This window comes from Polypterus senegalus, chromosome 7, assembly GCF_016835505.1.
Source record: "Polypterus senegalus isolate Bchr_013 chromosome 7, ASM1683550v1, whole genome shotgun sequence".
In the NCBI taxonomy this organism is placed as follows: Eukaryota; Metazoa; Chordata; class Cladistia; order Polypteriformes; family Polypteridae; genus Polypterus; species Polypterus senegalus.
Genome location: NC_053160.1, coordinates 51229827 through 51256874, shown reverse-complemented (window position 1 = coordinate 51256874; position 27048 = coordinate 51229827). Strand labels below are relative to the sequence as shown.

The window sequence follows — 27048 nt, the reverse complement described above, 5'->3', positions numbered from 1 at the left end:
AAGGGTTTAAAATCTTAATGAGCAAGACAACTAAAGTGAAGCAGAAGTGTTACTTGAGCAATAAGGGCTTCTTATGAAGCAACTGGGTTGGAACAAAAACCTGCAGCCACTGCGGCCCTCCAAGAATGACTTTGCCCACCCCTGCTCTAGAGAGGAGAGGAATGAAGGTCAGTAGGAACAAGACAGAATGCATGTTTGTAAATGAGAGGGAGGTCAGTGGAATGGTGAGGATACCGGGAATAGAGTTGGAAAAGGTGGATGAGTTTAAATACAAGGGATCAACAGTACAGAGTAATAGGAATTGTGGAAGAGAGGTGAAGAGGAGAGTGCTGGCAGGGTGGAATGGGTGGAGAAGAGTGTCAGAAGTAATTTGTGACAGACGGGTATGAACAAGAGTGAAAGGGAAGGACTACAGGACGGTAGTGAGACCAGCTATGTTATATGGGCTGGAGACAGTGGCACTAACCAGAAAGCAGGTAGCAGAGTTAAAGATGCTAAGATTTGCATTGGGTGTGAATAGGATGGATATGATTAGAAATGAGTATATTAGAGGGTCAGCTCAAGTTGGTCAGTTGGGAGACAAAGTCAGAGAGGCGAGATTGCATTGGTTTGGACATGTGCAGAGGAGAGATGCTGGGTATATAGGGAGAAGGATGCTAAGGATAGAGCTGCCAGGCAAGAGGAAGGCCTAAGCCAAGGTTTATGGATGTGGTGAGAAAGGACATGCAGGTGATAGGTGTAACAGAACAAGATGCAGAGGACAGAAAGATATGGAAGAAGATGATCCGCTGTGGCAACCCCTAATGGGAGCAGCCGAAAGAAGAAGAAGAGGTTTATCTGTGGCTATTTTGGTAATTTAAAGCATGCAGTGTTATCTTGCTTTAATGTATCCACTAAATGTTGAGATATCTTAATTAAGTTTATTTTGAAACAGTCATGAATTGGCATACCTATGTGCCTGATGTTTTAAAGATAACCTCAAGCTTTTAATGACAATGCAGCAAATTGAATGGCTTAAGAAAATAGATATAAGCATATTTTATTAAAATAAATTATTAGAAAGTTATCAGTAGTGTTTATTTGTACAGTATATGTGCAAGGCATACGAGAACTATAGCAGAAAAGAACAAAAACGGATTTTATACTTTATAGTATAATATGATTGATATATAGTTTATATATTTTCAGGATTCATACTTGCACTATATTATCCAGCATTAAAGTAAAATTTTGACCTGGTTTCAAAATTCTCATTATATTAATTTTAAAGTGTAGTTTGCAATAAATTCTGTTTTCTTTAGTGGAGATTGAGACTGCAAACAAACCTGTTGAAAACACTATTCTGTAAATCATCTTAATTTAAAAAATCTGGAGAGTTCTCCACTTGACTTTCTCATATACATAGAGATTATATAATAATTGTATGAATTTGTCAACTTGTGAAGCAAAACACATACCTATTCAAATTTATAGTTTATTTGATAGTTCTTATACTTGATTAGATACATTTCTAATTACAGTGTTATTTTGTTTTTGTACCATGTAATTTGATTGTATTGTTCATAAGTTAAATAACAGTTAAAAATAATTATATCTGCAACGTAGTTAATAAACTGTTTCTAAATAAGATGAATAATTATATATTCACAAAATTATATATTATTCTAGCCCTGTCTTTAACTCTTTCATTCTGTTTATATGAAAAATCAGAGCGTAAATGTGTATGGAACTGATTAATTTCTTCTGCCTTTGTGATGATGTTTGCTTTTTAACTCTCATTTTCAAACAAAAAAATTTGATGTACGTAATAAAACAAATTCAGGCAATCCAAAAAAATACGGAAAAGAAGAAGAAATGTCACTTAATTCACAAACAGTACAAAAATTAGTGAAAGATAAAAACATATATAAAATACAATTCGTGGAATTAAACATAAGGACAAAGAAGTAAATGCATAGTGCAAATCAGAAAGGTATGGTATGTAAATTTCTAAACTTTAAAGAATATCTATACTTTAATTAAAAATTATAAAGCAATGATTTAATTGATTGTGATATAATTTATTAAATTAATTCAAACAACCACTGTAATTACTGAAAAAACACATTTCTTTCATTGACAAAATGTATAACAATGAAAAACAAACTTGCCAACTGTTAGTGTTCATATGAAGCCAATATTTCGTGATATGTATTGAAGACAAATACTTACTAGCACTAAGTTATGTAATTTCACCAATGAATTAATAACATTTCATGGAAATTCATCAGCACAATGAAGAAAATTTCACAAACACTATTAAATCATTAAAACTACTGTATTTTAAGCACAAAACCAAAAAGAGCAAAAAGTAAATTTCAAAAAACCACAGCTCAAAACAATTGTGGACCACAATTTGCCTTAAGAATGACAGTAACAATTACCTAAATGTCAAAATATGATCATTTGTTTAACAGATAAACCTGCTTCAACAATATCACAGAATCTGCTGTCAAGAAAGAATATTGAAATGTTGTCAGTCAATCAAAGTGGTGAGATAAATTCTACAAAATCCCTAGTTCTGGGTAAAAATAGGTAGACACAGATTTGATGCCCATTTCATAAAAATCCTACGAAACAATAAACTTTTATCATACCAGATATGTCGATATGATCCTTACCAAATGTCAAAAGTATGCTTCCATATACTAATTATAGTTAGTTATTTTGTTAAGGACATTGATGAGTGCCAATTTGGCAGTCTTTTGTAAAGCACCACATGTAAAGCATAAAAAATGTGGATTGTTCTCCACTCAACTTTCCTCAGGTAAAGTAGATACCACTTGCTGTTGTCCGATTATAATGAAATTTCATATCTGTGTGTTTCTTACAATATTTCAATCACTTATCTTTGTGTTTAATGCAAGTTTCTATTGCAAAGAACTACTTCTGGTAATCTGATCAAATTTCAAATCTATTTGTTTTTTGTGGTCAGTAATATACCGCTTTCAGTTACCATTTTATTTCTAAAGATAATTAACGATCATACAAAATTTAAATTATTTTTCTCTGTTTATATAATGGTAGTAATACATATGAAATAGTGCTGATACCTGTTAAGATATCATTTTTGGTTATCCGATTAAGATGAAATTCGATATCTATGTATTTCTTACCCTAAATAATGACAATATAAAATTTCAATTATTTTTCTCTTCTTATAATGAAATTTCGAATGAAAAAACTACTATACAAAATTTCAATTAATTGTTTATTTAAACTATGTACCAGTTTATTTGAAAATTTATTGAATGTGTTCAGGTAAAGTACCACTTCTGGTTGATGTATGTTGCCCAAACGTTGATAGAAAACTAAAATTTTAATATAATACCCATATGCCTAATTTAATTTACCTAATGCAAAGTGTTCTCAAGTTATTGTGTTTCCGTACATACACACGCAGACACGCACACAGACATAATTGGAAAAGTGGTCAAATTGTGTTCAGGAGCACATGAAATGTGGAGATTCATCAAAATCTCAAGGCTGAATTTTTTCTTGATTACTATACTGTCTCTATACTATGTATATGAGAAAGTAAAAAAAGAAAATATCGGTGAAACACTGAAATGTAAGCACTTGCAATATTTCTTTCTATCATAATAAAATAAACCTCTCTTAAAACAGAAAGGAGAGGAGGTTTTCTGCGTCATTTGTAATTTGTTATTGTTCTGAGAAAACAGATATCTCATGTTGTATTATTTACAGGCCTTTTGCACAATCCTTGATTTTGCAAATGCACTCAAAAGTAAATGAAACTGAATGAACTTGTAACATTTGAAGACTTGAGAAGAAATATTACAAATTTTGTTTTTGGGCATTTACATTAAAATGTCTATGTATTGTTCCATTGGCTTCTGTATTTTCTATTGTTTTTCTTTCAGAATGTGCTAGTCTTCAGGCAACAGTAAAAGTACTTCAGGATATAATACAAAGTCAACTTGACTTCCGAGGTGAGACGAACCTTGTCGAAATTTGCAGAAATATGTAGAGGTTTATTACATATATACCCTGTTTTAGCAGCTTATATGTTTCTCATTTACATGACTTCCCGCTTTATACACCCTGTAAAGGAATTCAAGGTGTAATATTCAAACTTACCCAAAAATTAAAGTGACAGGCAAACTCCTAAAATCTTAAAATTGATTTTGTTCAACCTGAGTTCAACTCCTGTACCACGCAAGATTTTCCTTTAAAAAAATGACACTGAAAATGCCCACCCTGTTACCACCTCTGTGTTTTTCCAGTACCCTTAAATAGATGTTGATTTGCAGCACACATGCACTCTATTCCTTTTAAAATTTACAGCTAATATTAGTGAAATGCATCTTGTATGTATGATAAGTACAATCTAAATACAACAGTAGTTAAGCCTCTCATGAGCAATACATGGAGTAAAGAGGAATGTGGTGAGATCACTTCACAAAAAGTACTTCATATGCCCCTTATATATCTCTCTTTAATTGGGCAATAATGGTGGTAGGATCATATTGTTACTTGACAAAACCTATACTTTTTGAACATTTGGTATAGCAAAAAAAAAAACTAAAAGAAAAGAAATTTCTTATACTACTACAACAACATTTATTTACCGTATATAGCACATTTTCATACAAATAATGTAGCTGAAAGTGCTTTACATGATGAAGAAAAGAGAAAAGAAAGACAAAGTAAGAATTAAGACAACACTAACATAGAATAAGAGTAAGGTCCAATGGACAGGGAGGACAGAAAAAACAAAAAAAAAACCCTGACGCCTGGTTGAGAAAAAAATAAAATCTGCAGGGGTTCCAGACCATGAGACCGCTCATCCCCCTCTGGGCATTCAACCTAACATAAATGAAAACAGTCCTCTTTGCATTTAGGGTTCTCATGAAAGGACTTGAGGATGACGGTCATGAGGACTTCCGGCTTTTAATCCATCAATGTAGGAACATCATGGTACTAGCCATTACTTATAAAGGATGATTAAGACAGTAGGCTACACGCAGTTCATCCTTGTTTGAATTTTATTCAAAGAATGTTACATATTGTTTGTGCCTCAAAGAAACAGCTCAAATAACATTTGTTTGCAATTATTTTTGTTTTATATTTCTTGTAATTATTTTTAAGTTTCCATTGTGTATATTGCCAGCCTTGTTGGGATCTGTGTCTACCAGATAGTAAACATTACTCCCCTTCTCTCTCTGTTTGACTGTTTTCGATAAGAAAATACAAAGCTCATCATTACCGCTGCTGGTCTATAAATGTACAGATGTTTTTAATCTATAATTTGTTTTATGATTTACATAATTTGCAATGATTCCAAATTATGTGCTTGTGTATATTAACTTTTTATTGTTCGTAACAGTTTATATGATTTGTGTGGACATTTATGTTATAACATTCTTCAGCATAGCAAATAGTTGTACTTCTTTTAAGGCCAGGCAACTCTCCTTTTTGAATCCAGTGTTATTGACAGCTTCTTGATTCCTTCTTTCTCTACTGTATAGATAAGCGCCAAATTGAAAAACAGTTGATTGGCAATACTTTAATTATATGATGATACTTTAATCCTCATGTGGAATAAAAAAAAAGTGAAAAGTAATGAAGTAGCCATAAAATAATTGAATAACATAATATGACAAAGCACATGTTGTTTTTGAAATGAGCACAGAGTACTAGGCTGTTGAACCGTGTTAGCCATTATGGTTGTAGTGAATAAACTGTGTCATTTTGCTTGACTTCTCACTAAATGAGAACAGAAAAAGTCACATGCAATAAAAGAAAATCATACTTTTCTAAAAAAAAAAAACCTTTTAAATAACAGTCAAGTGTCTTTGTTTATTAAAGCATTAGTAGCCTTTCTAACAGTGAGTAAAAACAGTGAGTGAGGTGATACAAGGATACCACAGTGTTCTTAGGAGAATTTTGAATGTTCTGCCCACCTGAGTTTCCTCCAGATGCTCAACTTTCATTCCACAATCCAAAGACATGCAGGTTAGGAGAGCTGGCTCAGATAAAGACATTGTTAGTACTTCCACTCCACTTTGCCACACTATCCGTAGAAGGTTCTTAGTGACTTTAGATTCACCAGTAAGTTAAATCTGGCAGTTAGTATGAGGCTTCAAAAAGCTGGATGTGTGAATGGGTGTCAACTGCAATCCACTGGTTTAATTTTAATAATGTGTAAGGGCTGGGTCTGCGAACTACTGGTTGAAGACACAAACATAGGATTCATTGGATGTTATTGTGGGTGGATTTTCTTTTTTGCAGCCATACGGTCTCTGTCCAGACTTACCAACTTCACTTCCTGTCTTTCCTTTTTCTTTCTTCCCACTTCTTCGCATAACCAATTGCAACACATAAATTGTCTCAGTGAAAGTAAAGCTCACTGCAGCCTTAGAACATCAGTATTTCAAAACCTTTAAAGAACATAGTAATGGTAAACCATAAATTGGTAGTTATTAACAGTATAATTTATTTAAATTAACAATTTATCTATAAAATGTAATGCAATTAATGCTTTAATGAATTTCATTTTGAAAGTAATATAATCTCAGTATAAATCTTAGTATTCTAAGAGCTGTATAATATGCATGTAATGTATTCCTTGTGGCGATCGCTGCGTGCATCTATGATCAGTGCAAGAGGAAACTCATTTAAGAAGCACATAGTAGTTAATGGCTGTTTAAGAACTTGTAGATTATGAATTATTTAACATGTTGCTTTAGTTACAATGGGATTTGAGAAACACTCATAAATTAAATATCAATGTCTCGATGAAGTGTATGATGTTCTAAGCATTATGATGCTTTTTAGGGAATTCACCACTGGTCAGTAACATAGTGCAGACTTCTGCCCTTTTTAAAGCTAATCCTTTTCCCAAAGGCTCCTTGGTAAGGTGAATTTTCATAATGCAGACACATATTTACTATTAATTTAAATAGAAAAAAACTAAGCATTCCCAGACCTCAAAAAATGACCCATATCTTTACTTGCATAACACAAAAATACATGAAAATTGATAGAATTAATAGTTTAATAGTTAGTTTAATAATAACATTACTCATCTAAACAACCACAGTTATAATATTTTTTCTTTGTTATGTATTGTTTAACAAGGCTATTTACCTACACTTTATCATTTCAAGCCTTTGGATGTTTTCCAAGTCTTTCACAATCTTTTTGGAGCCATGATGCTCATGATAATGCAAAAAGACAAATGAGCAAAACATGTGAGAAGCATAGTGCATTTTCATAGTACATAACTGCAGCATCAGCATTAAAAATGTCTGAGGCCAACATTCGAGTTGTACGCCATACCAGTACTGAAAAGGTACCAAAAGAACAACATTTTTCAAGCTGTATTGTACTAGCAGTTTGGTACTTTCAGTACCAGAATAAATAGTAGGTTTAAAAGACACTGAGTTCAGCACTTCGTTCTTCTGCTCTTTGATGCACTGGACACTCTACAGGAGTCTCCCCTTTCAACACACTGAAAAATTGAAAAGGGGAACTATGGAGTGTGGTACAGCAGAGAGGCATAAGTTTATGCAGCTGATACAATCATAAGAAATATTCAACAATGCCTCAAAATTTCAGCCATGATTCTTTATAAAGTGGCTGTTTGTAATTCAGTGGAAGCCTCTTGTTTTACACTTTATAATATAATGATCTATACTTATCTATACTTGTTATGGCGGCTGAAATAGCATTTATACACAGTGGATTATGGCTAAAGTGATGTAAAAATTGTTTTGATCGATGCATTGTTGTTAGTTGTTTGTTGTAAAGGATCTTGGGTTAAATGCAGTTTAAATTTCATGAACAGAAAAAGAAGTACACAATGGAAAATTAAAATCTAGATTGAGGCTAAAATGGTTGGTTGCAAAGGGTCATAAAAGCATGTTATGGCACTTTTCAATAATGTCAAAGAAATATGATCTGGAGTAAGGTTGTTTTTAATGTAAAGTAAACACATTACCAGTTTATTAACTTTATGCATTCCATTTTCTTAAGAAAGTTTGCTTCCTCATCCATTTAATCCTACAAAAGTTAAGGTGCTTGCACCTTTGTACTTCCATGGTCACAAAAGAGTATATGATTTCAGAAAGCAGAAGAAGTGAGCTGGTGTGACAGAAGTTTATGCAGGCTGTTGCCACTGTGTCCAATAACAGTATCAGTCATAAGCTGCTGCCAAACTTGAAATTCTGCAGGTTTCTTTCATCAGAAAAAGCTGTCAGATGAGCAAAAAATTGACATTTACAAATATACAACTTGAAGTAATATATCAAGGTGAATTTGATTTGTAATGGAAGTCTCACAGAAAGTTTCTCTGTTTTAAGATGGCCAAGTTTTTCAGTGGAAGTTTTTGACATTTCAAAAATGTATACCATGCATTGTATTTGATATATTGCAAATAAAATTGCATTTCTTGGCAATTTTTTGGAGAATGGGTGTACCAAATTTCAACAAAATCTGTGCACTGGGAGTAGAGTTGTTTCATGTTCACAGACAGTCATGACAATGACAGTAGGTGCTTTCCAAGTTACATGCAAATGCACCTAAATAATACTGACATGATTGTATATGATAAAATATCCATATATCAGATATAAAGTGGATTTGAAAGAAGACTTGAAATGATAGAACTACGTTCAAAATGGTATGGTTTTGAGGATGAGAAGCCTGTGGGTGGGCTATAAACATAGTTAAAATGAGAGGCAAGAACATATTTGTAAATAAACATGTTGGGAATGGGGAAAGCAAGGTTAGATCTTGAGATGGTGAGATCATAAAGGCAGCAGTGAAAATTAACAATATGTAGATTAATGATATTCAGAGCATCACTGAGGTATATGCATTTAATAAGCTTTGCACTCATATAAATAGCCAGCTCATGACATATTATTCTTTCATATGCAACATACAATATATATTTTTATAATCATTATTGTTATTATTATCACCATATTACATTGCTCTTTTTTGTTATTCATTGCTTAGCTTTTGTTTTCATTCTTGTACTGTATAAATCTTTAAGAAAGCATTCCTTGGCTGCAGAGATAAAGGCAGAGAAAGTTTTTTACAATGATTTCTAGAAAAAGGATTTACAAAACTCCTAGTTATACCCTTTCACACTTTAACCAACAGCACATTCTTGCAACATCTGAAGAAGGTAACAGCCAAAGCATGAAGAGCATCTCAACTGAGGGCTGCATTAATCTCTGTTAACTTTTATCTTGGGTCACCTGACAGAGCCTGGTTGTTAATGTGTATGCTGAAAGATTTTTAAATACACACTAAGTATAAAATTATTATTTGTGTTGTAATTGATTTTTGTTGTTGGTGTGGTTATTTTGTCACCACTCTAACTTTGTGGAGGAATGAATTTTCCATGGTATGATTCCCAACATTGAGCCTGATCTATTTGAGCAGCTAGAACTACCAGCTGGACTCTGATAGAAGTATATCCTGCATAAAAGCACGTGCGACATTATTACCTAGACAAGCCTGGAGTTGAGAGTGGAATGGATGTAAGAAGAGGGTAAGGATGAAACTAGCATACTGAGGATGGATGAGGCTGGGTTGTCTGAAGGAACTTGCTAACTGTGAGTTCACTAGTTAGTTTGAGTATGTTTTGACACTCCCAAAAAGGGCACAGTGTTTGTTATTTTGTCTCCTTTAATGTTTGTTGTTCCTTCCATTTTCCCCTTCGCTTATATGTCTTAATTTTGAGTAGTAAATTATCTGTACAACCCCGTACTGAATAATACTGATATATTTCTGGGTATAGAGTCTGTCCCAATGTGTCCCTGTTCTTTCATTATGTGAATTCTTTAATTTCCTAGTTGGGGACATATACATTAGCCAGAATTATTTTTCATGTATTGAATTATAAGTTATTATCTTAACTAAATGGGTCTTGGATGTAAATTTGGAATGGAGCATTTGTTTCACTCATTCCTTCTTCATTCTGAGATGGTCCTTTGAATGTAAGTGGGCCTCTTGCTGAAATTCAGTGTCAACTGTAAGAATTTTGAGATGACTTAGTATTTTAATTCATTTTACTACACAATTCAACTGTTTAACTTTACATCTAATACACTTTACTGAACAGGTAGCTATATTCTGTCTTTTTATTTTATGAATGTTTCAACAGACTCTCCGATAATTATTGTATGCATAAAATCACATATCTTGGTCAGGTAATTTTCTGAACTTGAATAACATCAGGAATCTTGGCCAAATGGTCCTCTGATTTTGTATAAAGCTATGTAGTTTATCAGTGCACAAGTACAAAATATATAGTACACTTGACAAGGTACTGTAGTTGTTTACTGTATGTAAAACAAATTTGAATGGAGAGTTTTAAATTGTCTTGTTTTTCTTAAGTTTACGTTTACACTTTCTTAATGATAAATACACAACATGCTTAATTTCCCTGTAATGTGAGCAATCAAATACTTTAATTCTTTAAAAAAAACGCATGGCTAGTAACCAGCAGCAGGATCAAATTAGTGAATGCTGACCTAATTTTTCTAAATTAAACATATTCTAATTTCAATATTTTCTAGTTTTTGAGTCATTTCAGTAGTGTTTCTGTATGTGTGCTGCACGCAGTACATTCAAAAGATATGAAACCATATCCGTCACTTGTGTACATTTTTCCAGCCACACAACTAGTTCAAAGCCGCAGGGGGCAACTATCCATCCTGTCAGCCCCAGGTGCAAAGTGGGAACCAACTCTGGACACAATACTAATGAAATTACAACAAAAACACACAATGGCACACAATCACATTCACTCATGCTGGGCCAGTTCATATATGCCAATAAATTACCACAACAGGGTGGCGCAGTGTTTAGTGCTGCTGCTTCTCACTAAGGAGACCTGGGTTCGCTTCCCGGGTCCTACCTGCGTGGAGTTTGCATGTTCTCCCCATGTCTGCATGGGTTTCCTCCGGGTGCTCCAGTTTCCTCCCACAGTCCAAAGACATGCAGGTTAGGTGCATTGGCGATCCTAAATTGGCCCGTGTGTGTGTGCCCAGTGGTGGGCTGACGCCCTGCCCGGGGTTTGTTCCTGACTTGCGCCCTGTGTTGGCTGGGATTGGCTCCAGCAGACCCCCGAGACCCTGTATTCGGATATAGCAGGTTGGACAATGACTGACTGATTGATTATCACAACTATGTTTATCAACTAAGATTTCTGGCAGCCACCTGGTGATGGAAATTAAACTATGGTAAATAATGTGTCTTTCAATGGCTTAGCTATTAACAGTTAGAATTACTGGAACATGAAATAACACAAAGGAATGAGAAATAAAAAAGTCACAATTGGGAGTAACAGAGTAGTTCATAGAAGACAAAGTGTAACACCACTCTGCCACATGCTGACTCTTATTACATTTATCTATATGAGTAGTATAACCATAACCTAGCCAAAGAGTATAATTATTTAAAAAATAACTACAGTACCATGATTCTGGTGGACTGGTGCAAAGTTATCAGAAAAGAATAATGCTTTTAAATAATTTTAAAAACCTGTTAAATTGATTTATTTCAGATGAAAATGAACAGTTAAGGAAACAAATTCAGAATTTTGAAATGCAAAAAAGAAGCAGTGAACAGGTATGTTTACTTAACTATGTTGGAGCTGATGTATTTGCACATTCTACTAAACTTACACAATTTTTGGTAATAAGTAATATAATTCATGTGTTTCCCTTCTGTCTAGGTTTTGTGAGATGTAGAGTTTACTACAGTCTCAGTTACATAATCATCGGGTTCTAGGATGCAATGACAAATTTTGCCACATATCAGGTTTTATGTGAATTTGTTACTAATAATTAACAAGTAAGACTCATTTATATTAGTTTCCTTATCCTCATTGCCAGAATACTGAGGCATCAAAGAACAGAAAAGGCATTAATCATCTATTTTTTACAGTCAATTGACAAGTATTGTAATGAACTAGTTTTTCCCTATCATACAATACAAATGCCCAAATTCCTTCTAATCCAAAAACAAGTTTTCGTTAAACATCAGTGCTGCAACATCTCCACCTTGTGGAGAGAGGCATAAATAAATATCTCAAGCCATTTATTCTCTTAAGGAGAAACACATTTAACAAATTTGTGATTATGAATAAAATCTTTTTAAACTTAACAAATTGGACTCAAAAGTAAGCAACACTTGACATTGACATAATATCAAGTAATAGTTACATTTTAGGGCTATGGAGGCACTTCAAAAATTGTTTTTTTTATGTAACACATTTTTTGAGCAGAAACTCTGGTAAAATATTACTTTGAACTTAAAGAAACTGACTACAATGCTTAAATCTAAAAAGCCTGAAATAATTATATAGCATCACCAGCATTTATTAGAAAGCCAAATTTTTAAATTAAAAAATCATTATTAAATACTGATTATGGCTAAATGAAAATCTGTGCCAAAGTTAACTCTCTCCAACCAGGTTTACCTCTAACTAGAACTTAATTAATAGACTGAATATAGCTCAACTACATTGTAGACAGAGGAATTTATTACGCTTCAAACATTGGCTCTGTGCTGAACGTTGAAAAAAATTAAACATAGCCAACTTACAGCACTCGAGTCTAGTTCAAAACACATATCCTGAATGACGCTTCTAATAACACAACATTTTCAAACACATTTAATAATTTCAGGGTTGGTGGGAGCAGAGTCTATCACAGCAGAACTTGACACAAGGTAAGTAACAACCCTGGACAGGACTTTAATAAAATTTCAGGGTACACCCCCCTGTTGCATACAATACGAGAGGGTAAAGGTGAAGTTTGTCTCAGAAAGGCATTAATTTCCAAACCACATTTATTTGGCAAACAAGAACACACTGTCATAAAGTGTACGTATTGCAAACATAACATCACCCACACTGGACCAGTCTAGAATCACCATTTAACCCAAGACTATATGCATGTATTTGGAGACATGGAATCCTCTCCAAGCTATGTCTGTTTTAATTCTTGTAAAGTAAGTATGGATACAATTATTTTCAAATAAATTGTTTCACTAATTTAAAATGTCATAAAATCATCACATGTATACTAGTACAGTGGTTAGGGCTGCTGTCTCACATTTCCAGGAGTTGAATCCTTGGGCTTGAATCTCAAGAGTGAGCATTGCTAGTTTGGAAGTTGCACAACTTCCCAATATCTGTGTGGCTTATCCACCCACATCCTATGTATTTAGTTAACTGTTACCTTTAATTTGGCCTTGTGTGAATGTGTTTGAATGTTTCTTACAATTAAATGATGGTTTATCGAGATTTGTTTTTTCCTTGTGTCCAATAATCCCAATATTGGCAGTGGTTCTCCTGTAATCCTGAATAAATTCTCTAGAATTTTGAATTAGAGTTTACAATTTCCTCATGGGATTAATAAAGTTGATCTAATCTATTGAATTTAATCTAATCTAGAAAATGGTTTGATTGATTGATGAATGGATGGATGGATGAAATTAGAAGAAACAATACGCTATATTAGTGAGTGGTTTGTAATGTTTTTAAGTCCAAAGGCAGAGCTCTGTTTTGTCTAGCTTCATGTAGATACAAAGGAAATGTGTAATAAAAATGTAATACATTTTTATGTTCTTTAAACACAACATATTTTAATATTTGTTTGAGGAAGGTGTAATGCAGTCATGTGATACACCATTAACAACAACAAGTCAATGTAAATTTTAGTGAAATCTACTTTCAAAGAGCTCTTTGAAGATTTTTTTTTTTAAATCCAAGGGGAAATATAAACCAGAATATTCAGTTGATGCATCACATTTAATTTATAATTTTTATCATTATTATTATTTATTTATTATGATTATCTTACTTAATGTCTTTCTGTACTGGCGGTACTGGGAAGTAGTAGTTTGGAAAAAGACCGGGAGACTTTTAATAATCAACTCAAAGAACCAGGCAGGAGGAAGCTTGACGACTACTGTCTTTTATTTCTCATTGTGAAGAAGGATACACTCCACCACAGCAGCATGTTATGGAATGGTTACAAATTAAAGACAGAAAGCTATATTTATAGATAACTAAATTTACATAACAGTGCTGAATTATTTCTTACTCTGATTGGTTCACTAGTTTGCATTCACCCTGATTAGCTAAAAGACATGAGGTGTTTTAGCAGAGAGCAGTAACCAGCTTACATACCACAAAATAAAAGTCTAATTTCTACTACATTCTTGATCCTTATAATATTTTTCAATACTTCTTGAGTTCCTGTGTATGTGACATCTGTCAAGTCTTACTGGGTCCATGATAGAATAGTCAGCCATCTTTTTGAACCATCACTCAGAACCCTCTTGTTTGTTGTTCTTCACTTTACTTTTATCTGGTTTCCTGATATGCCTAAGCAAGTTTATGATACTTATTAAACCTTTTATACTACTTATAAGATAGATGTTATATTTTAATGTGAAAAGCATACCAAAACACTTTATGTGCAATAACTGTATTACCCGTAAATGACTATGTGACCCATTACTCTCATTTTTCTTCCATAATGGTTGTGTTATAACAAACTAGCCAAGTTCAAAACCAGGAAATTGAGAATCAAGTAAACAGAGCCCAGAATATGAAATAAAAATCTCAGTCAAGATTGAAAACAAGAAAGTCAACACCAGGAGTTTAAACACAAATTGAGCCAAAATGCCAAGAACTGTGGTAAAAGAGGCAGAAACGTTTATGTAACCAGAAATCAATTTTTAGATGAATAAAAAATTACACTAGGCATTTTAAATTTTATCCACAAACTTGTACTGTATAATCAGGTAGTGTATAACAAATGAGGGTGCTTTTTCCAACATTCAAATGATTCACTAGTTATAGTAAATTAGGTAATCTTTTCATATTGATCTGCTGTGAATGTGGTTTGGTATGGATTATATGTGCCTTGAAATAGACTGACATTAACAGTATAGACTATGGCTCCCTGTGACCTTGTATTGTGCTAGGTAGTCTAAGAAAATGGATGAATTAATTCATAACATATTGTATCTGTTTGGAGAAATGTATTATTTGAAAGGGCCAAATTAAAGTGTAATGAACAGATTAATTTCCTAATGATTCTAAGTGCCTGAGTTAAGTTTGGAATATTTAATACATTGATGCATTTAACATGTACAGGTTAATTGAATTGATATAAAATGATATCACTTATGGGTGGCACGGTGGCACAGTGGTGCTGCTGCCTTATAGTAAGGAGACCTGGATTCGCTTCCTGAGTCCTCCCTGCATGGAGTTTGCATGTTGTCCCCATGTCTGCGTGGGTTTCCTCCCACAGTCCAAAGACATGCAGGTTAGGTGCATTGGCGATCCTAAATTGCCCCTAGTGTGTGCTTGATGTGAGTGTGTGTGTTCCTGTGTTGGCTGGGATTGGCATCAGCAGACCCCCTGACCCTGTGTTATGATATAGCTGGTTGGAAAATGACTGACTGACTGATATCACTTATTTGTTTTCCTAAATGCAGCTAAAGCCCAGATGTGTAAAATTATACTAAAAGATATATATCAAAATGTATTGTTTTATATTGTAATTTTATTAATAAAGGAAAAATTAAACAACAGCTATAAATTCAGCATTTTTCAATCACCTAAATAATATTTTGTAATCATTCGAACTTAAGCTTATTCTATAACAAATTCAATTGGTAGATGCATCGCTGAACTTGAAACATTTTATGCGAAGTGTGGATTCGATAAACCTGAGAAAAAGTTGTGAGCTGAGAAAAACTGAAGAAAGTGCCAAAAATGAAAAACATAAAATGGGATCAGTAGATTTAAATAAGAATTTATAATATAGGATTACTTTTAGTTAGTTTTCAAGTATTCTTCAATCTTATATTTTTACACTTGCAGGAGTACAGGAACAAAGAAGAACAGCTTCAAATAAATCTGATGGTCATTCTTAAAGATCATGAAACTAAACTTGAAGAGGTTCAAAATGACATGAAAGAGAAATGTAGGTTGAATTACAGTTGCATTCTAGGGTTTTTACTGTTTATTCCACGCACAAATTGAGTACTGTGAATTGTAACCTATTCAAAGCATACAAATGACATATTCAAAATTTAAAATTAACTCTTTGATATTCTTAATTAAAGTTATAATACCTGAAAATGCTAATCTCAGAAATGTTTGAATTGGTCTTTGAAAATTACATTTTACTTGAATATGATTCCTTGTTAATATGGAAAATGAAGTTTATGGACATTTTGTTGCGTGTAGTTTAACAACATAAGGGCCATTACCAATTCCTTACCTAATGGGTAACGAACTGAGCAATGGTATAATGAATGAAAAATAAAGCAGATTTAGTGATAAGACAATGAACACTTTGATTTGCATTAGAGTGGTAATGCCAGGCCCAGAGTACCAATTTATGGTTTTGTGCAATGCCTTTCTAATAATAAAGACAGTTGTCCTGAAGGTTAGTCTGTGGGACAGATAAACAAGTAGCTGATACTAAGTTTTATAGATTAACAAGAAGCCTTTCACCCTGTAATTAATTTAGATCAGCAAATACAGGTACACTGAACATAAAAAGGATAACAGTAGTAGCTTCAAATGCTAGACAGACAGAAAGACACCAAACACCATAAACTAAGCACAAACTAATTTCCCTTTTTAGGAAAAATGTCAATATAATTAGCACCTGAAATTGATGAAAGGTCCACTCTTAAACTTTTTTTGCCCTTTCCTAGAAATAAAAGCATTACTTTTTATTTTTTATTATTTATTGTTTTACTTTGTATGTTAGATTGTTCATGTTTTCCCTGTGCCCACATGTTTCCTCCAGGTACTCCAGTTTCCTCCCATAGTCCAAGTTTCTGCTAATCAATCAAAGATACATCCATTTTCTAACTTGCTGAAAAAAGTTGAGGAAAAATAGGCCAGATAACCATCGATGCAAGAAATTAGCTAACATGACACAGTGACAGTAAGCCCTTTATATCCAGTAGTTACAATAATACATTTAAATGCTTGAAATATCATTCCAAAATACTTGGTTATATGTCATCTGTCAGTCATTTTCTAACCTGCTTAGTCCTGAACAGGGTTGCAGAAGGTTCTGGAGCCTGCCCCAGCTTGTATAGAGCAAAAGGCAGGAGCAAACACTGAATATGGCATCAGTCCATCGCATTGCAAATACACGCACACACCCACACCCCCAACTACACACTAGGGTCAATCTAGTATCACAGATCCACCTAACCTGCATGTCTTGGACTGTGGGAGGCAACCAGTGCAAACCCACATATACTCAGGAAGAACATGTAAACATAGAGAGGACCTGTTACATGAACCCTTGTCTCCATACTGCAAGGCAGCAGTGCTACCACTGCACCACCATGCTGTCCGTGGTTATATTTACAATGATTATTCTTTCAATTATTTTCCAAGGTAGAAAATATAAACATACAATGTTTTCTTCCTTTGAAAAACATAATTAATAATAAACGTGCTTTGCTTAGGTACTGTTTTCCTTCATTGTACATCTGTGAATTCTGGAATATATACTACTGTGTTATAGTTGTTTTAATATTGTGTCTGTCTTTCTACTTGACAGATGAAACCATAATGAGTGAACTTAAGGGGATCATTAAGGAAAAAGAAGAAAAAATAGAACAGCTGGAAAAACAATTGAAAAACCAAGAAAGGCAAAAACAGAGTGATATTGTCAAACTACAGATGGAGGTACACATTATATATTAGTATGCGTTTTTGTGTCTTGTAAGTTATTCTAAAATAAAATGTGATTTCATTGCCTATCTTTTATGTACTTTGGAGTCCATTTCTTTGTTATACACAATGTACAAGTGGCTAAAGGGAATACATGAAATAAATCAACTTACCAATTTAAAACCATTGCAAGGAAATATCTAGTAATTACATGGTATATTGTTGACTAAAAGAAATGACGTTTTAGCAATTAGACTGTGAATTGTGATCTTGTATATTTATGTGTTTCATATTGAGGTATGCAATAGGTATGTAAGATACATATGAAAACTGTGAATCTTATCAATTAATAAGCAACTTTACTATGCATGATGTGATGTACAAGCTACTTATGAATTTTGTTAAAATCTTGGCCACTTTAGGACTAAGCATAAATTACTACTTTGTTAACCCTACTCTGTCAGTTATCTACAAAAAAAAATCATAAACTGATTGAAAAGCAGTTGAATGACAATATCATTGTATATTTCCATCATTGGGCTTTTAGTGGGATGAAGTAAGGTTGTGAAAAGTTATCTGACATTGTAAATTATTTCCAGTTCAATGAAAGCTTATACAGTACATAAGCACAAACTCTGACACCTTTTGTTTCTAAGACAAGTAGAAAAGGAATGACAGAGACACACAATAAAAGAAAAGCACATTTTTCAAAAGGTGAGCATGTTAGTCTATTAGATGAGGTTGCCGAGAACAGATTATTGTTGTCAACTAAGGCACACAGCAGTCTTTCCTACAGTAAAAAGAAACAAAAAGGGCAAGAGATAGTGAAAAGAGTAAGTGCCTGCAAATCACAGCAAAGGTCAGGTGTTGAAGAAATAAATAAATGTCAAGACCTCTCATATCTGGCCAGAAAAAGAGCAGCAGACATAAACAGGAAGAGGCACAGGACTGGAGGGGGCAGAAAGCAACATTGCCCCTTTCCCTAGAGGAGGAAAGAGTACTGGAAATCCTTGGGACTGTGGTTACAGAGGGAGGGATATATCTGTGATAAAGATTTTTCAACAATGCCACCCTGTTCTTCCTTGCCTGGTATGAAGCCTATTTTTCCAGCAAGGTTTCTAACCCAGGCTGTCACACACAAACCCCAGTCAATGGGCACCTCCTGAACCACAGGCACAGAGGAATGACTGAAAGGGCATTGAAAAAGAGAAGCTACAATTAAACCAAGAAAAACACTAGTTAAAATGAGATCCTCTGGAGCAGTGGAAACAATACAATACACTGCTGATGAAAAAAGAAAAAACTTGATGCGAGGATAAATAATTTACTTTAGCCAAGCCACAGTAAACCTAGCCCTGTATATCAGTGCCAATAATACTGTACTCTAAACAAGGTGAACATGTGTCGAACATACTCATTTACTTAATTTTATTACACAGATACCACTTAAGACAATTTGTAAATTGTTTCTGTACATAGTTCATATTTTTCAACAGATATTAAATAAAGGTACTGAATAAATTATATATTTAGTAATGTACACTTCTTTGGACTGTGTACAATGGTTATTTGTGAATATACTTGAAGGGTGCAAGCTCAGTAATTTTTAAACAAAAATTCATTAGGAAAAATTGGTTGATAATGGCCTGCCTAACCTCCACGCCAACTTGGTGTGGATCCTCTGCTCTTGGATCAGGAATGACCATATTTCCCACCTCCATTCTTTCTTCGCCTTGTGCACTGGACAATTGTAAGCCTGCTTTAACAGCAATATTGTGTAGTAATACACATGCAACCATCATTCCACAGCACCACATTTTAGGTACACTTCAGATTTGGCCAATGGGTACTCCCACGTAACACTGATACAATATTCATGAAAAGTATTTGGTCATCACAAATCACCTCTACATGAATTGAGAACCCTTTATGAGAGGTGTTAAGTAGGTTACAAAATTCTAGGAGTATGAAAGTACAATTTACTGCTCCAAAAAAATGAAAGATGTTGCGGATTACATGAAACACAATGTTAATTTCATGCAGCTCTTCAGAGTGGAAGAAAATGTAATGTAGGTTGCTGCATGGAGGTGAAGTAATATGGTGACTTTATGCACCTACTTAAAGCTGCCTTGCTGAGTTCATGTACATTTCTGACAGTCTGTTGGAAACTTCCAGTAGTACAATATCTCATGGCTATGAGGAGCTGCACAGCAGTCATTTCTTTTAAGTATGTTTAGACAGATCCACCTCCTCAAGACCAAGAAATGCCAAACTTTCTGCTCTTGGCAACCTTTTTAAATCATTTATTGCCTCACTGAGATGATCAAGTGGATTGAGGTTCCCCCCAAGCTGTGGCATTAATTCACATTGTTGCACTATATCATTGCAAAATGCATCCTAGTCTGCATCTTTGATTTAAGACTGATATTCTTTGGCTTGCTTTCATTATCAAGAATCATAGTGTTTCATGATATACTACTGCTATTATTTATATTGATTTGGTGTACTGGAAGCACATTTTAATTGGTGTAGGCCTGAATCCTTCACTTCCTGCTCTCTTTAATATATGGCTTAATATATAAACTGTTACAACATCAATTACTCTATCAGTATTCTATATTAAGTGCATTCATGTAATAGTTTGTGTTAATGGTGGAAGATGAACTGGCTTAGTCAATACTGATATTTTAATGGATGCTTTGACTAGACTTCAGCTCAGTGTTTATAAAAGACTAAATACATAGATTAATTGTGTTGTATTGCTTTTGGGTAACTTTAGTTGTTTTGTTTCAGTTTCAAAAATGCAGAATTTAATTATTTACCCAAGATTTAGTAACAAATTAAATAAGAAAATATTTATTTTCCTGTATACTTACTGTCTGACTAACTTAATTTTCTTAATCTTCCTTAAACTGTAGCCCTTTACTGAAATTCCTCCTTATTGTTATATTCTTTTTTCTGTTTCCTTGAACTGTACACTCTGCCTGCTCTCACAGTCCATGAGTGACTGTCTGCATGACACAATGTTTATGCAATATAATCAGGCAAGTCTTGCATTAGCCATGCTAATGTGTCATTGAAAAGGTCATGAACCATTCTAATCGTTATTTTTTATAGGTTAAATGATCATACGGTATGGAATTCCCTATTTTCCTTCTCTGAGTAAAGTTTGACAGGAAGCAGATGTCTATTTGACATGTACACGGAATGTGTCACATTGAATATCTGAATGAAAAGTACTGTATACAGTATATGTGCATATTGGATATATTTTTTATGTGGTTTTTTAGCATGAGAAAGTGAAAAATGTAGATTAAAACTAACAAAAACAGCATGCTAAATGAATGCCTGTCTTTACCAGGTGCTTGACTTTACCATCATTAAGGATGTTTTGTTGTATGGTTATACATATATCTTGGAAAAAGCATTAATTGTCATGGCATGTTAATATTTATAGTTTAGTGCGAAGTTTGCAAGAATTCAAAGCACTTCTGTGAAGGCCCATCATCAGGATCCCCCAATTGCACAGCAAAATATCTTCCAAAGGGTAAGTGTTTGGAAATTGTTCTATCTATTAAGCAGTTTCAAGAATATGCAGCTTGTATGTTTTTTTTCTTATACAATAAACGGCTATTTTTGCTCTTCCATTGTAATTTACTACCCAATGACATTAACATTCTGTATGAGCTGACAATGCTATTTAAACCACATTGGCAGGAATCGAATAATTATAAATGTGTGCAATGCAAAAGTAAAGTGAGCCAGACTAAAATGTAAGTGGCTTAGAATTTGTCATAGATTTGGGCAGCAGATATTAATCCTTAAGCGTTTTTGCACACTGATATATCAAGAATGAGTCACCATCCAAAAAACATCTAGTAGATGATGGAAATAGGCCCCTGTTAAGTATAACAGAGAGCCTTCATCTCATCAACTAAAAGCCAAGGAAAACTAATGCTGAGAGGTGTTTATCATGTCAGCTACAGCACCATTGGAGTTCTAATCTTGAGAATGAAAAATAAAGTGCAGTTGATACAGACTAAGGAATGAAAAGAGTAAACAATGCATAAACATTGCATGGTCAAATAAATTACAGTTTCTACTTGTTCATGCTCATAACAGAACCAAGATATTTTGAACATTTTATTATTCCTTTGATCCATAAACCTGGGTGTCAAGTTGTTGGGTTATGGTGTAATGCTGTGGGTGTATTTTTGTGACATACACTGGATGTTTTGCTATGGTTAGACCATTGTTTGAGTGACACAGAATGTGTGAACATATTTAATAACTTGGTGCATCCTTTCCTGACAATAGTGTAGCTATCTGTTTTTAATCTTTTTCATCAGTATAAGACTTAATTCAACAAAGCTAGTAAATCCCCAACATTGTTCTAGGAATATGACAATAAATTCCAGTAAATCCTCTTCAATCACTTGGAATAACCTCTTAGGATAAGAATGTCATCCTCAGCTGATCTATAACAACTATGGTGTGAAACCTTAAGCAATATTTTTTCCATCTTGGGTTTAATTAATGAATACTCTTTTAATTATCATTCGGGGTCATTTTTGCTAAATCGCTTGTAATTCGACCTCTCCAAATTAGAATCATTGCTGTTATTGAACTATCTGGAGTATAAACACATGTTTGGTCTCTTTGTAAAGGTAACATTCTCTAGTTTCACCCTTAGTAGTCAGAATCACTGTAGGTGTGACTGATCAAAAGTTATGCACATTAGAACTCACAAAAAAAACTAATTTTTTTGTTCTCGCCTAAGTTTTTTTATGAAAATAAAGGAAAATAAAGCTGCAGTAGGTAGGTGGGGACAGAAACACACTATGTACCAACAGAATAACTTGTTGACTACTCAAATTTCAAATTTGAAAAGAATACCTGTAAAAATGACATTTTTTACACCAGTTTTTATGTGGGCATGCCCAGGGGCTTTTTAGAGGGACCATTATCCACATTTTGGAACGTATGGAAAAGTGTAATAACTTTTGAATGCTTCAACCCACATATATCAATGAGGGCTCTACTGAAAGCTTACACCTAAAGGAATCTATATCTACACACAGTGTCACTCTATTAGTTATGGAAATTCATGTTCCATAATAAAAACAATAAAAAATACACATTTCTATGTAAAAATAGTCAATACAAGTTATGGGCCAAAAATATATTTATATTTTTTATTTTTTACTTTTTTTTTATAAAATGCACACAAACTATATATATTTCTTTTACAAACTGTTACAACACAGCTCAGCGTTTTTCCATGTGCCACTTGATGGCAGCAATCACTAGCAAGCAGAAAGCACAAGGCGGCACGTCGCTCTCTGCCATTAGACGTCTCCTGTGCCGGTTGAATACTTTCGCAACACGTACATGCATCTATTATTTAATCGAGCGTTTATTTACGTTTAAACTTCTACTTTTATTCATATTTAAAATGCGAAAAAACTTGGCGAAATCACAATAAACAACCACGCACCAACTCTGCAGACTGGCACAAATGCCACCTTCACGCAGCTCCGATCGTTTTGTTTACAAGTTAGTATGGCAAGTTACATATCAAAATGCTCGGCTGCTCATTGGCTGTAAGTTTTGAGTGTCAGTCACAGTGTCCAATCAAACTGGTAGATTCTACCAGAGTTCAGAGCTATACGTCATCCTCAAAGCTTTCTGTGACACTGGTTGGCTATACGAGGTGCCAGTCAACCCCAGACCCGTCGTAATTGGCCAACTTAGGTGTCTTTCGGAAGCTAACACTTCCGTGTTTCATGCGGTAGCATGGTTATCGCCGACAGAAACAAATTACGTCTAATATGAGCAATATAAATGAAAAAAAATTACGTAGGTGGTCTCAAGTTATGAAACGTTTTCTGGAGTTTTTGTCCCTTTGAGAATATATCGTGTGTTTTGGACCTAAATCGTTTTACTGGATTATATTCGCTGGAGCCTTACGGACACAATGGGATCAATACTGCTCGGAAATATTGATGTTTGACTTGCTAGGGGTCTTCAAAGGTAGGGACAGTCAACTCTTAAAAGTATGTACTTCTCTGTAAAAAAGGCTTTAGTGTCAGTGCTGTGGTTGTTGTGTGTCAAAATGGTTTATATCATCGGAAAGACGAGACTTTGAAGTTTCATTTGATGGGTAGGGTGTCGAGATGCATGGCAGATGGGCATGCACACATTACTGTAACGTTTTTAAAACGCTGTCATGTCCCGGGACCGGCATGTGTGCGCGTTAAGAGGTTAAATAAATGGGGTGGAATCTGTCTATTAGGTTGCATTACCCAATAAAGTAAGTGCTCAGCAAAGACAATTCCCAAGACAACAGTGTCTGAAAGGTTATTTTTTTGGAGGTTTTTTTAGGAATGAATTCTAGTTTTCCTTGGAATGTGACAGTTTTATAATTTTGCCACAGATTAATGATCTCAAAGACTTAAACCCATGGATCTATACTCCTTCTCTCTATACATAAGAAAAAAACAATCAAAAATCATTATCATTATCGATCATAAATAGGACCTTAAATAATTTTTATTTTGTCTAGGATTTGTTAGTCTTCTAGTCTTTTATTAATCTTAAGTATCTTCTGTACTTAAAAGAGCAATTCATGAGCCTCAGAATTCCTAAGCAATTCACCTTCTTCTGTGCTTCAATTCACATCTTTATGATTCTAGTCCATTGTGGAATCTAGATATATAATTCACTAAGGCAAGACAACCATGGAAAGGCAAGACACCCATGGAAAACACGCCGGAAGGGGCGTGGATTCACTAAGCCACCGACAAGTAAGACACCTATGGTGCACTCAGGGAGGAGCCACACCCACCAACTCCAAGACCATTGGATACGACGACAACTCACAGAGCCACGCCACAATTCGACGCGACACAGAAAGAACAGCGTCATTTATATTCGTCTGTCGTGGAGGCCTCATGTACTTCCGAGCCACCTTGACTGTTCATAGAGGCATGTTTCTCAAGAAGGTGAGTCGCTATATGCAGCGTGTGAAACGGTTTGCGAGGGGTATCCCATGGAACCCTTAAAACAATCCTTTACAACTGAGGTTAAAACACAATGAAGTAAGCAGTCTTTAAAAACCGACTTTTCGGTTACGACGCACGACCTCGTGCACCATAGAAAACTGTTTTACACGCTACATACAGCAATTCGCATCTGCGACAAACATGCATCTTCTTCACTCACGAACAATTATATGTTGCTCTCTCCAGAGTTCAATCTTTTCATTCACTTTCTGTTGTATCCTCAAACGCTCCCTTTTTAGACAACTGTGTCTTTCCAGAAGTGTTCAACCATCAATAAATAATTATGCGGCGTTTGTTATGCCGCGGGTTCACTATTGTGTTGTATTTTGCTCTCTCCAGAGTTCCATCTTTTCATTCGCTTACTGTTGTATTCTCACACCAACCCGTTTTAGACAACCGTGTCTTTCCAGAAGTGTTTAGCATTCAATAAATTATTATGCATGACATTGAGCGTGTGTCTACCCGGTGTGGGTAAGCCGTTGAACCCCATTCGGGCTGCAAACCGTGGAATTCCCACTAAGTGCGACTCATACGCTCCCACTGTTTACGTCCCTACCCTTTGTACACATCCCCCTCCCACACGTTGACTGTTAATAGAGGCATGTTTCTCGCGGAGGTGAATCGCCATATGCAGTGTGTAAACGTGTGTTAAAACATTCCTTTACAACTGAGGTTAAAACACAATGAAGTGAGCAGTCTTTAAAAAACGAGTTTTCGGTTACGACACACGACCGTGTGCACCATAGCAAACTGTTTTACACGCTACATACAGCAATTCGCATCCGCGACAAACATGCATCTTCTTAGATGCTCCTGCACTTTGTTCACACCCCCCTCCTACCTCGCTACTACCGTGGTCGGGTGTCTTGGTGGATTATATATGGAAAGGTAGCCAAAACCGCACAGAGCAATGAAAAGTCTATGTGAGTCACAGCCTAATCTGGACTGTACAAAGACGACAACGAGTTGGAGGTGGGCACATTAGCAGGCAGTGCATACTGGACGAGAAATCAGCAGACTAGCATGACGGAGGGCAAGAGTGGACGTCCTTCTCCTCTCCTTCCGTTCCACCCTCCGCAGCTGAGCGCCGCACGGACGATTGTGTGTTGGTTCATTCCGTGCATTGTTACAATGTCGCTTTTCTTGCTGACTTATTACATTACCGATTTTTCAAATGTTAATTTTCTCCCTGTGCTTAAAAATTATTAAAAAACCGTCCTGATTATGCGGCGTATGGTACGTCGCGGGTTGGCTAGTTTATCATATTTCATTTAACTTAGGGTCCAAAACATAACCCTTTTTTGTATTCATTTTATGTATATAAATCTGTTATGATATTAATTGTGTAAAGCTTTTTTCAATGTAGGCTCCTGTAATAAATGAAACTATAGATATGTTTAATTACCCAAGCAACAGGAAGATGTGTATTGGGAACACCATTATTCATAATTAATTTTTATATAAATACTGTAAGATGCAACTTTTCTAAATTTTTCTGAAGCTTAGCAAACATTCTGTTTTATACCCCAATCGTGTGACTTCTGTGAGCAGTCGTGGTTTTGTTTGCTGTAGTTAAATTTTCTCTTTTCTCTGTATTTTATTACCTCTGTATTATTGCAGCCAATTTATTTCTGGGACATAGTTTTCTTTATTTCTTTTTGTTTGTAGTGTTGATTATGCTTCTGTGATGGGTAAGATCGTGCATTTCTGTAATCAATGAGTGTTTGGATTATTCAAGTTGCTTTCTGTTTTTTAATTCTGTTTTTACAGTAGATACCTACTGAATTTAATATTGTATTGTAAATTCATAGCAATAGTAATTTGTTTTTGTACACCTTTATAACAGTTAGCAAATGCTATTCAGTGTCTTATTTTGGTTTATCAATGTTTAATCAGATAACCCCACAGATGAAATCAGTATGCAGTACCATTTTCAAAAATAGTTGGGCTGTTATATATTAGTAGTAATAGTAATATACATTAGAGTACCAGACTTTTCATTCCACAATCAAAATCAACTTGATAGCAATAACTTTTTTTTGTCTTTGTTTGACAGAAACTTCAGTTTCTGCAAGAGGAGAAGAACAAGGAGATTGAAATATTGTGCCAAAAAATAAAAGAATTAGAAGACCAGCACTGTAGTTCAAATAATCATTATCAGAAGCGCAAAATGTTTAAATAAGAAATTTTGTTTTGTGTGGAAAATTCAAATATTTTGAACCATTAAATTAG

The 27048-nt window shown here is 34.6% G+C and overlaps 1 protein-coding gene across 1 annotated transcript in view; it reads left to right on the top strand.

The window, feature by feature from the left end:
* Positions 1-26998, top strand: part of LOC120532021 (coiled-coil domain-containing protein 152-like) — a 39841-nt gene extending 12843 nt beyond the window's left edge. The window contains exons 3-7 of the mRNA XM_039757940.1: positions 3924-3992; positions 11588-11652; positions 15929-16031; positions 26663-26733; positions 26873-26998. Of these exons, the coding sequence (XP_039613874.1) occupies positions 3924-3992; positions 11588-11652; positions 15929-16031; positions 26663-26733; positions 26873-26998 (434 nt within the window). The remainder of the gene's footprint in view (positions 1-3923; positions 3993-11587; positions 11653-15928; positions 16032-26662; positions 26734-26872) is intronic.
* The last annotated feature ends 50 nt before the right edge of the window (positions 26999-27048 follow it).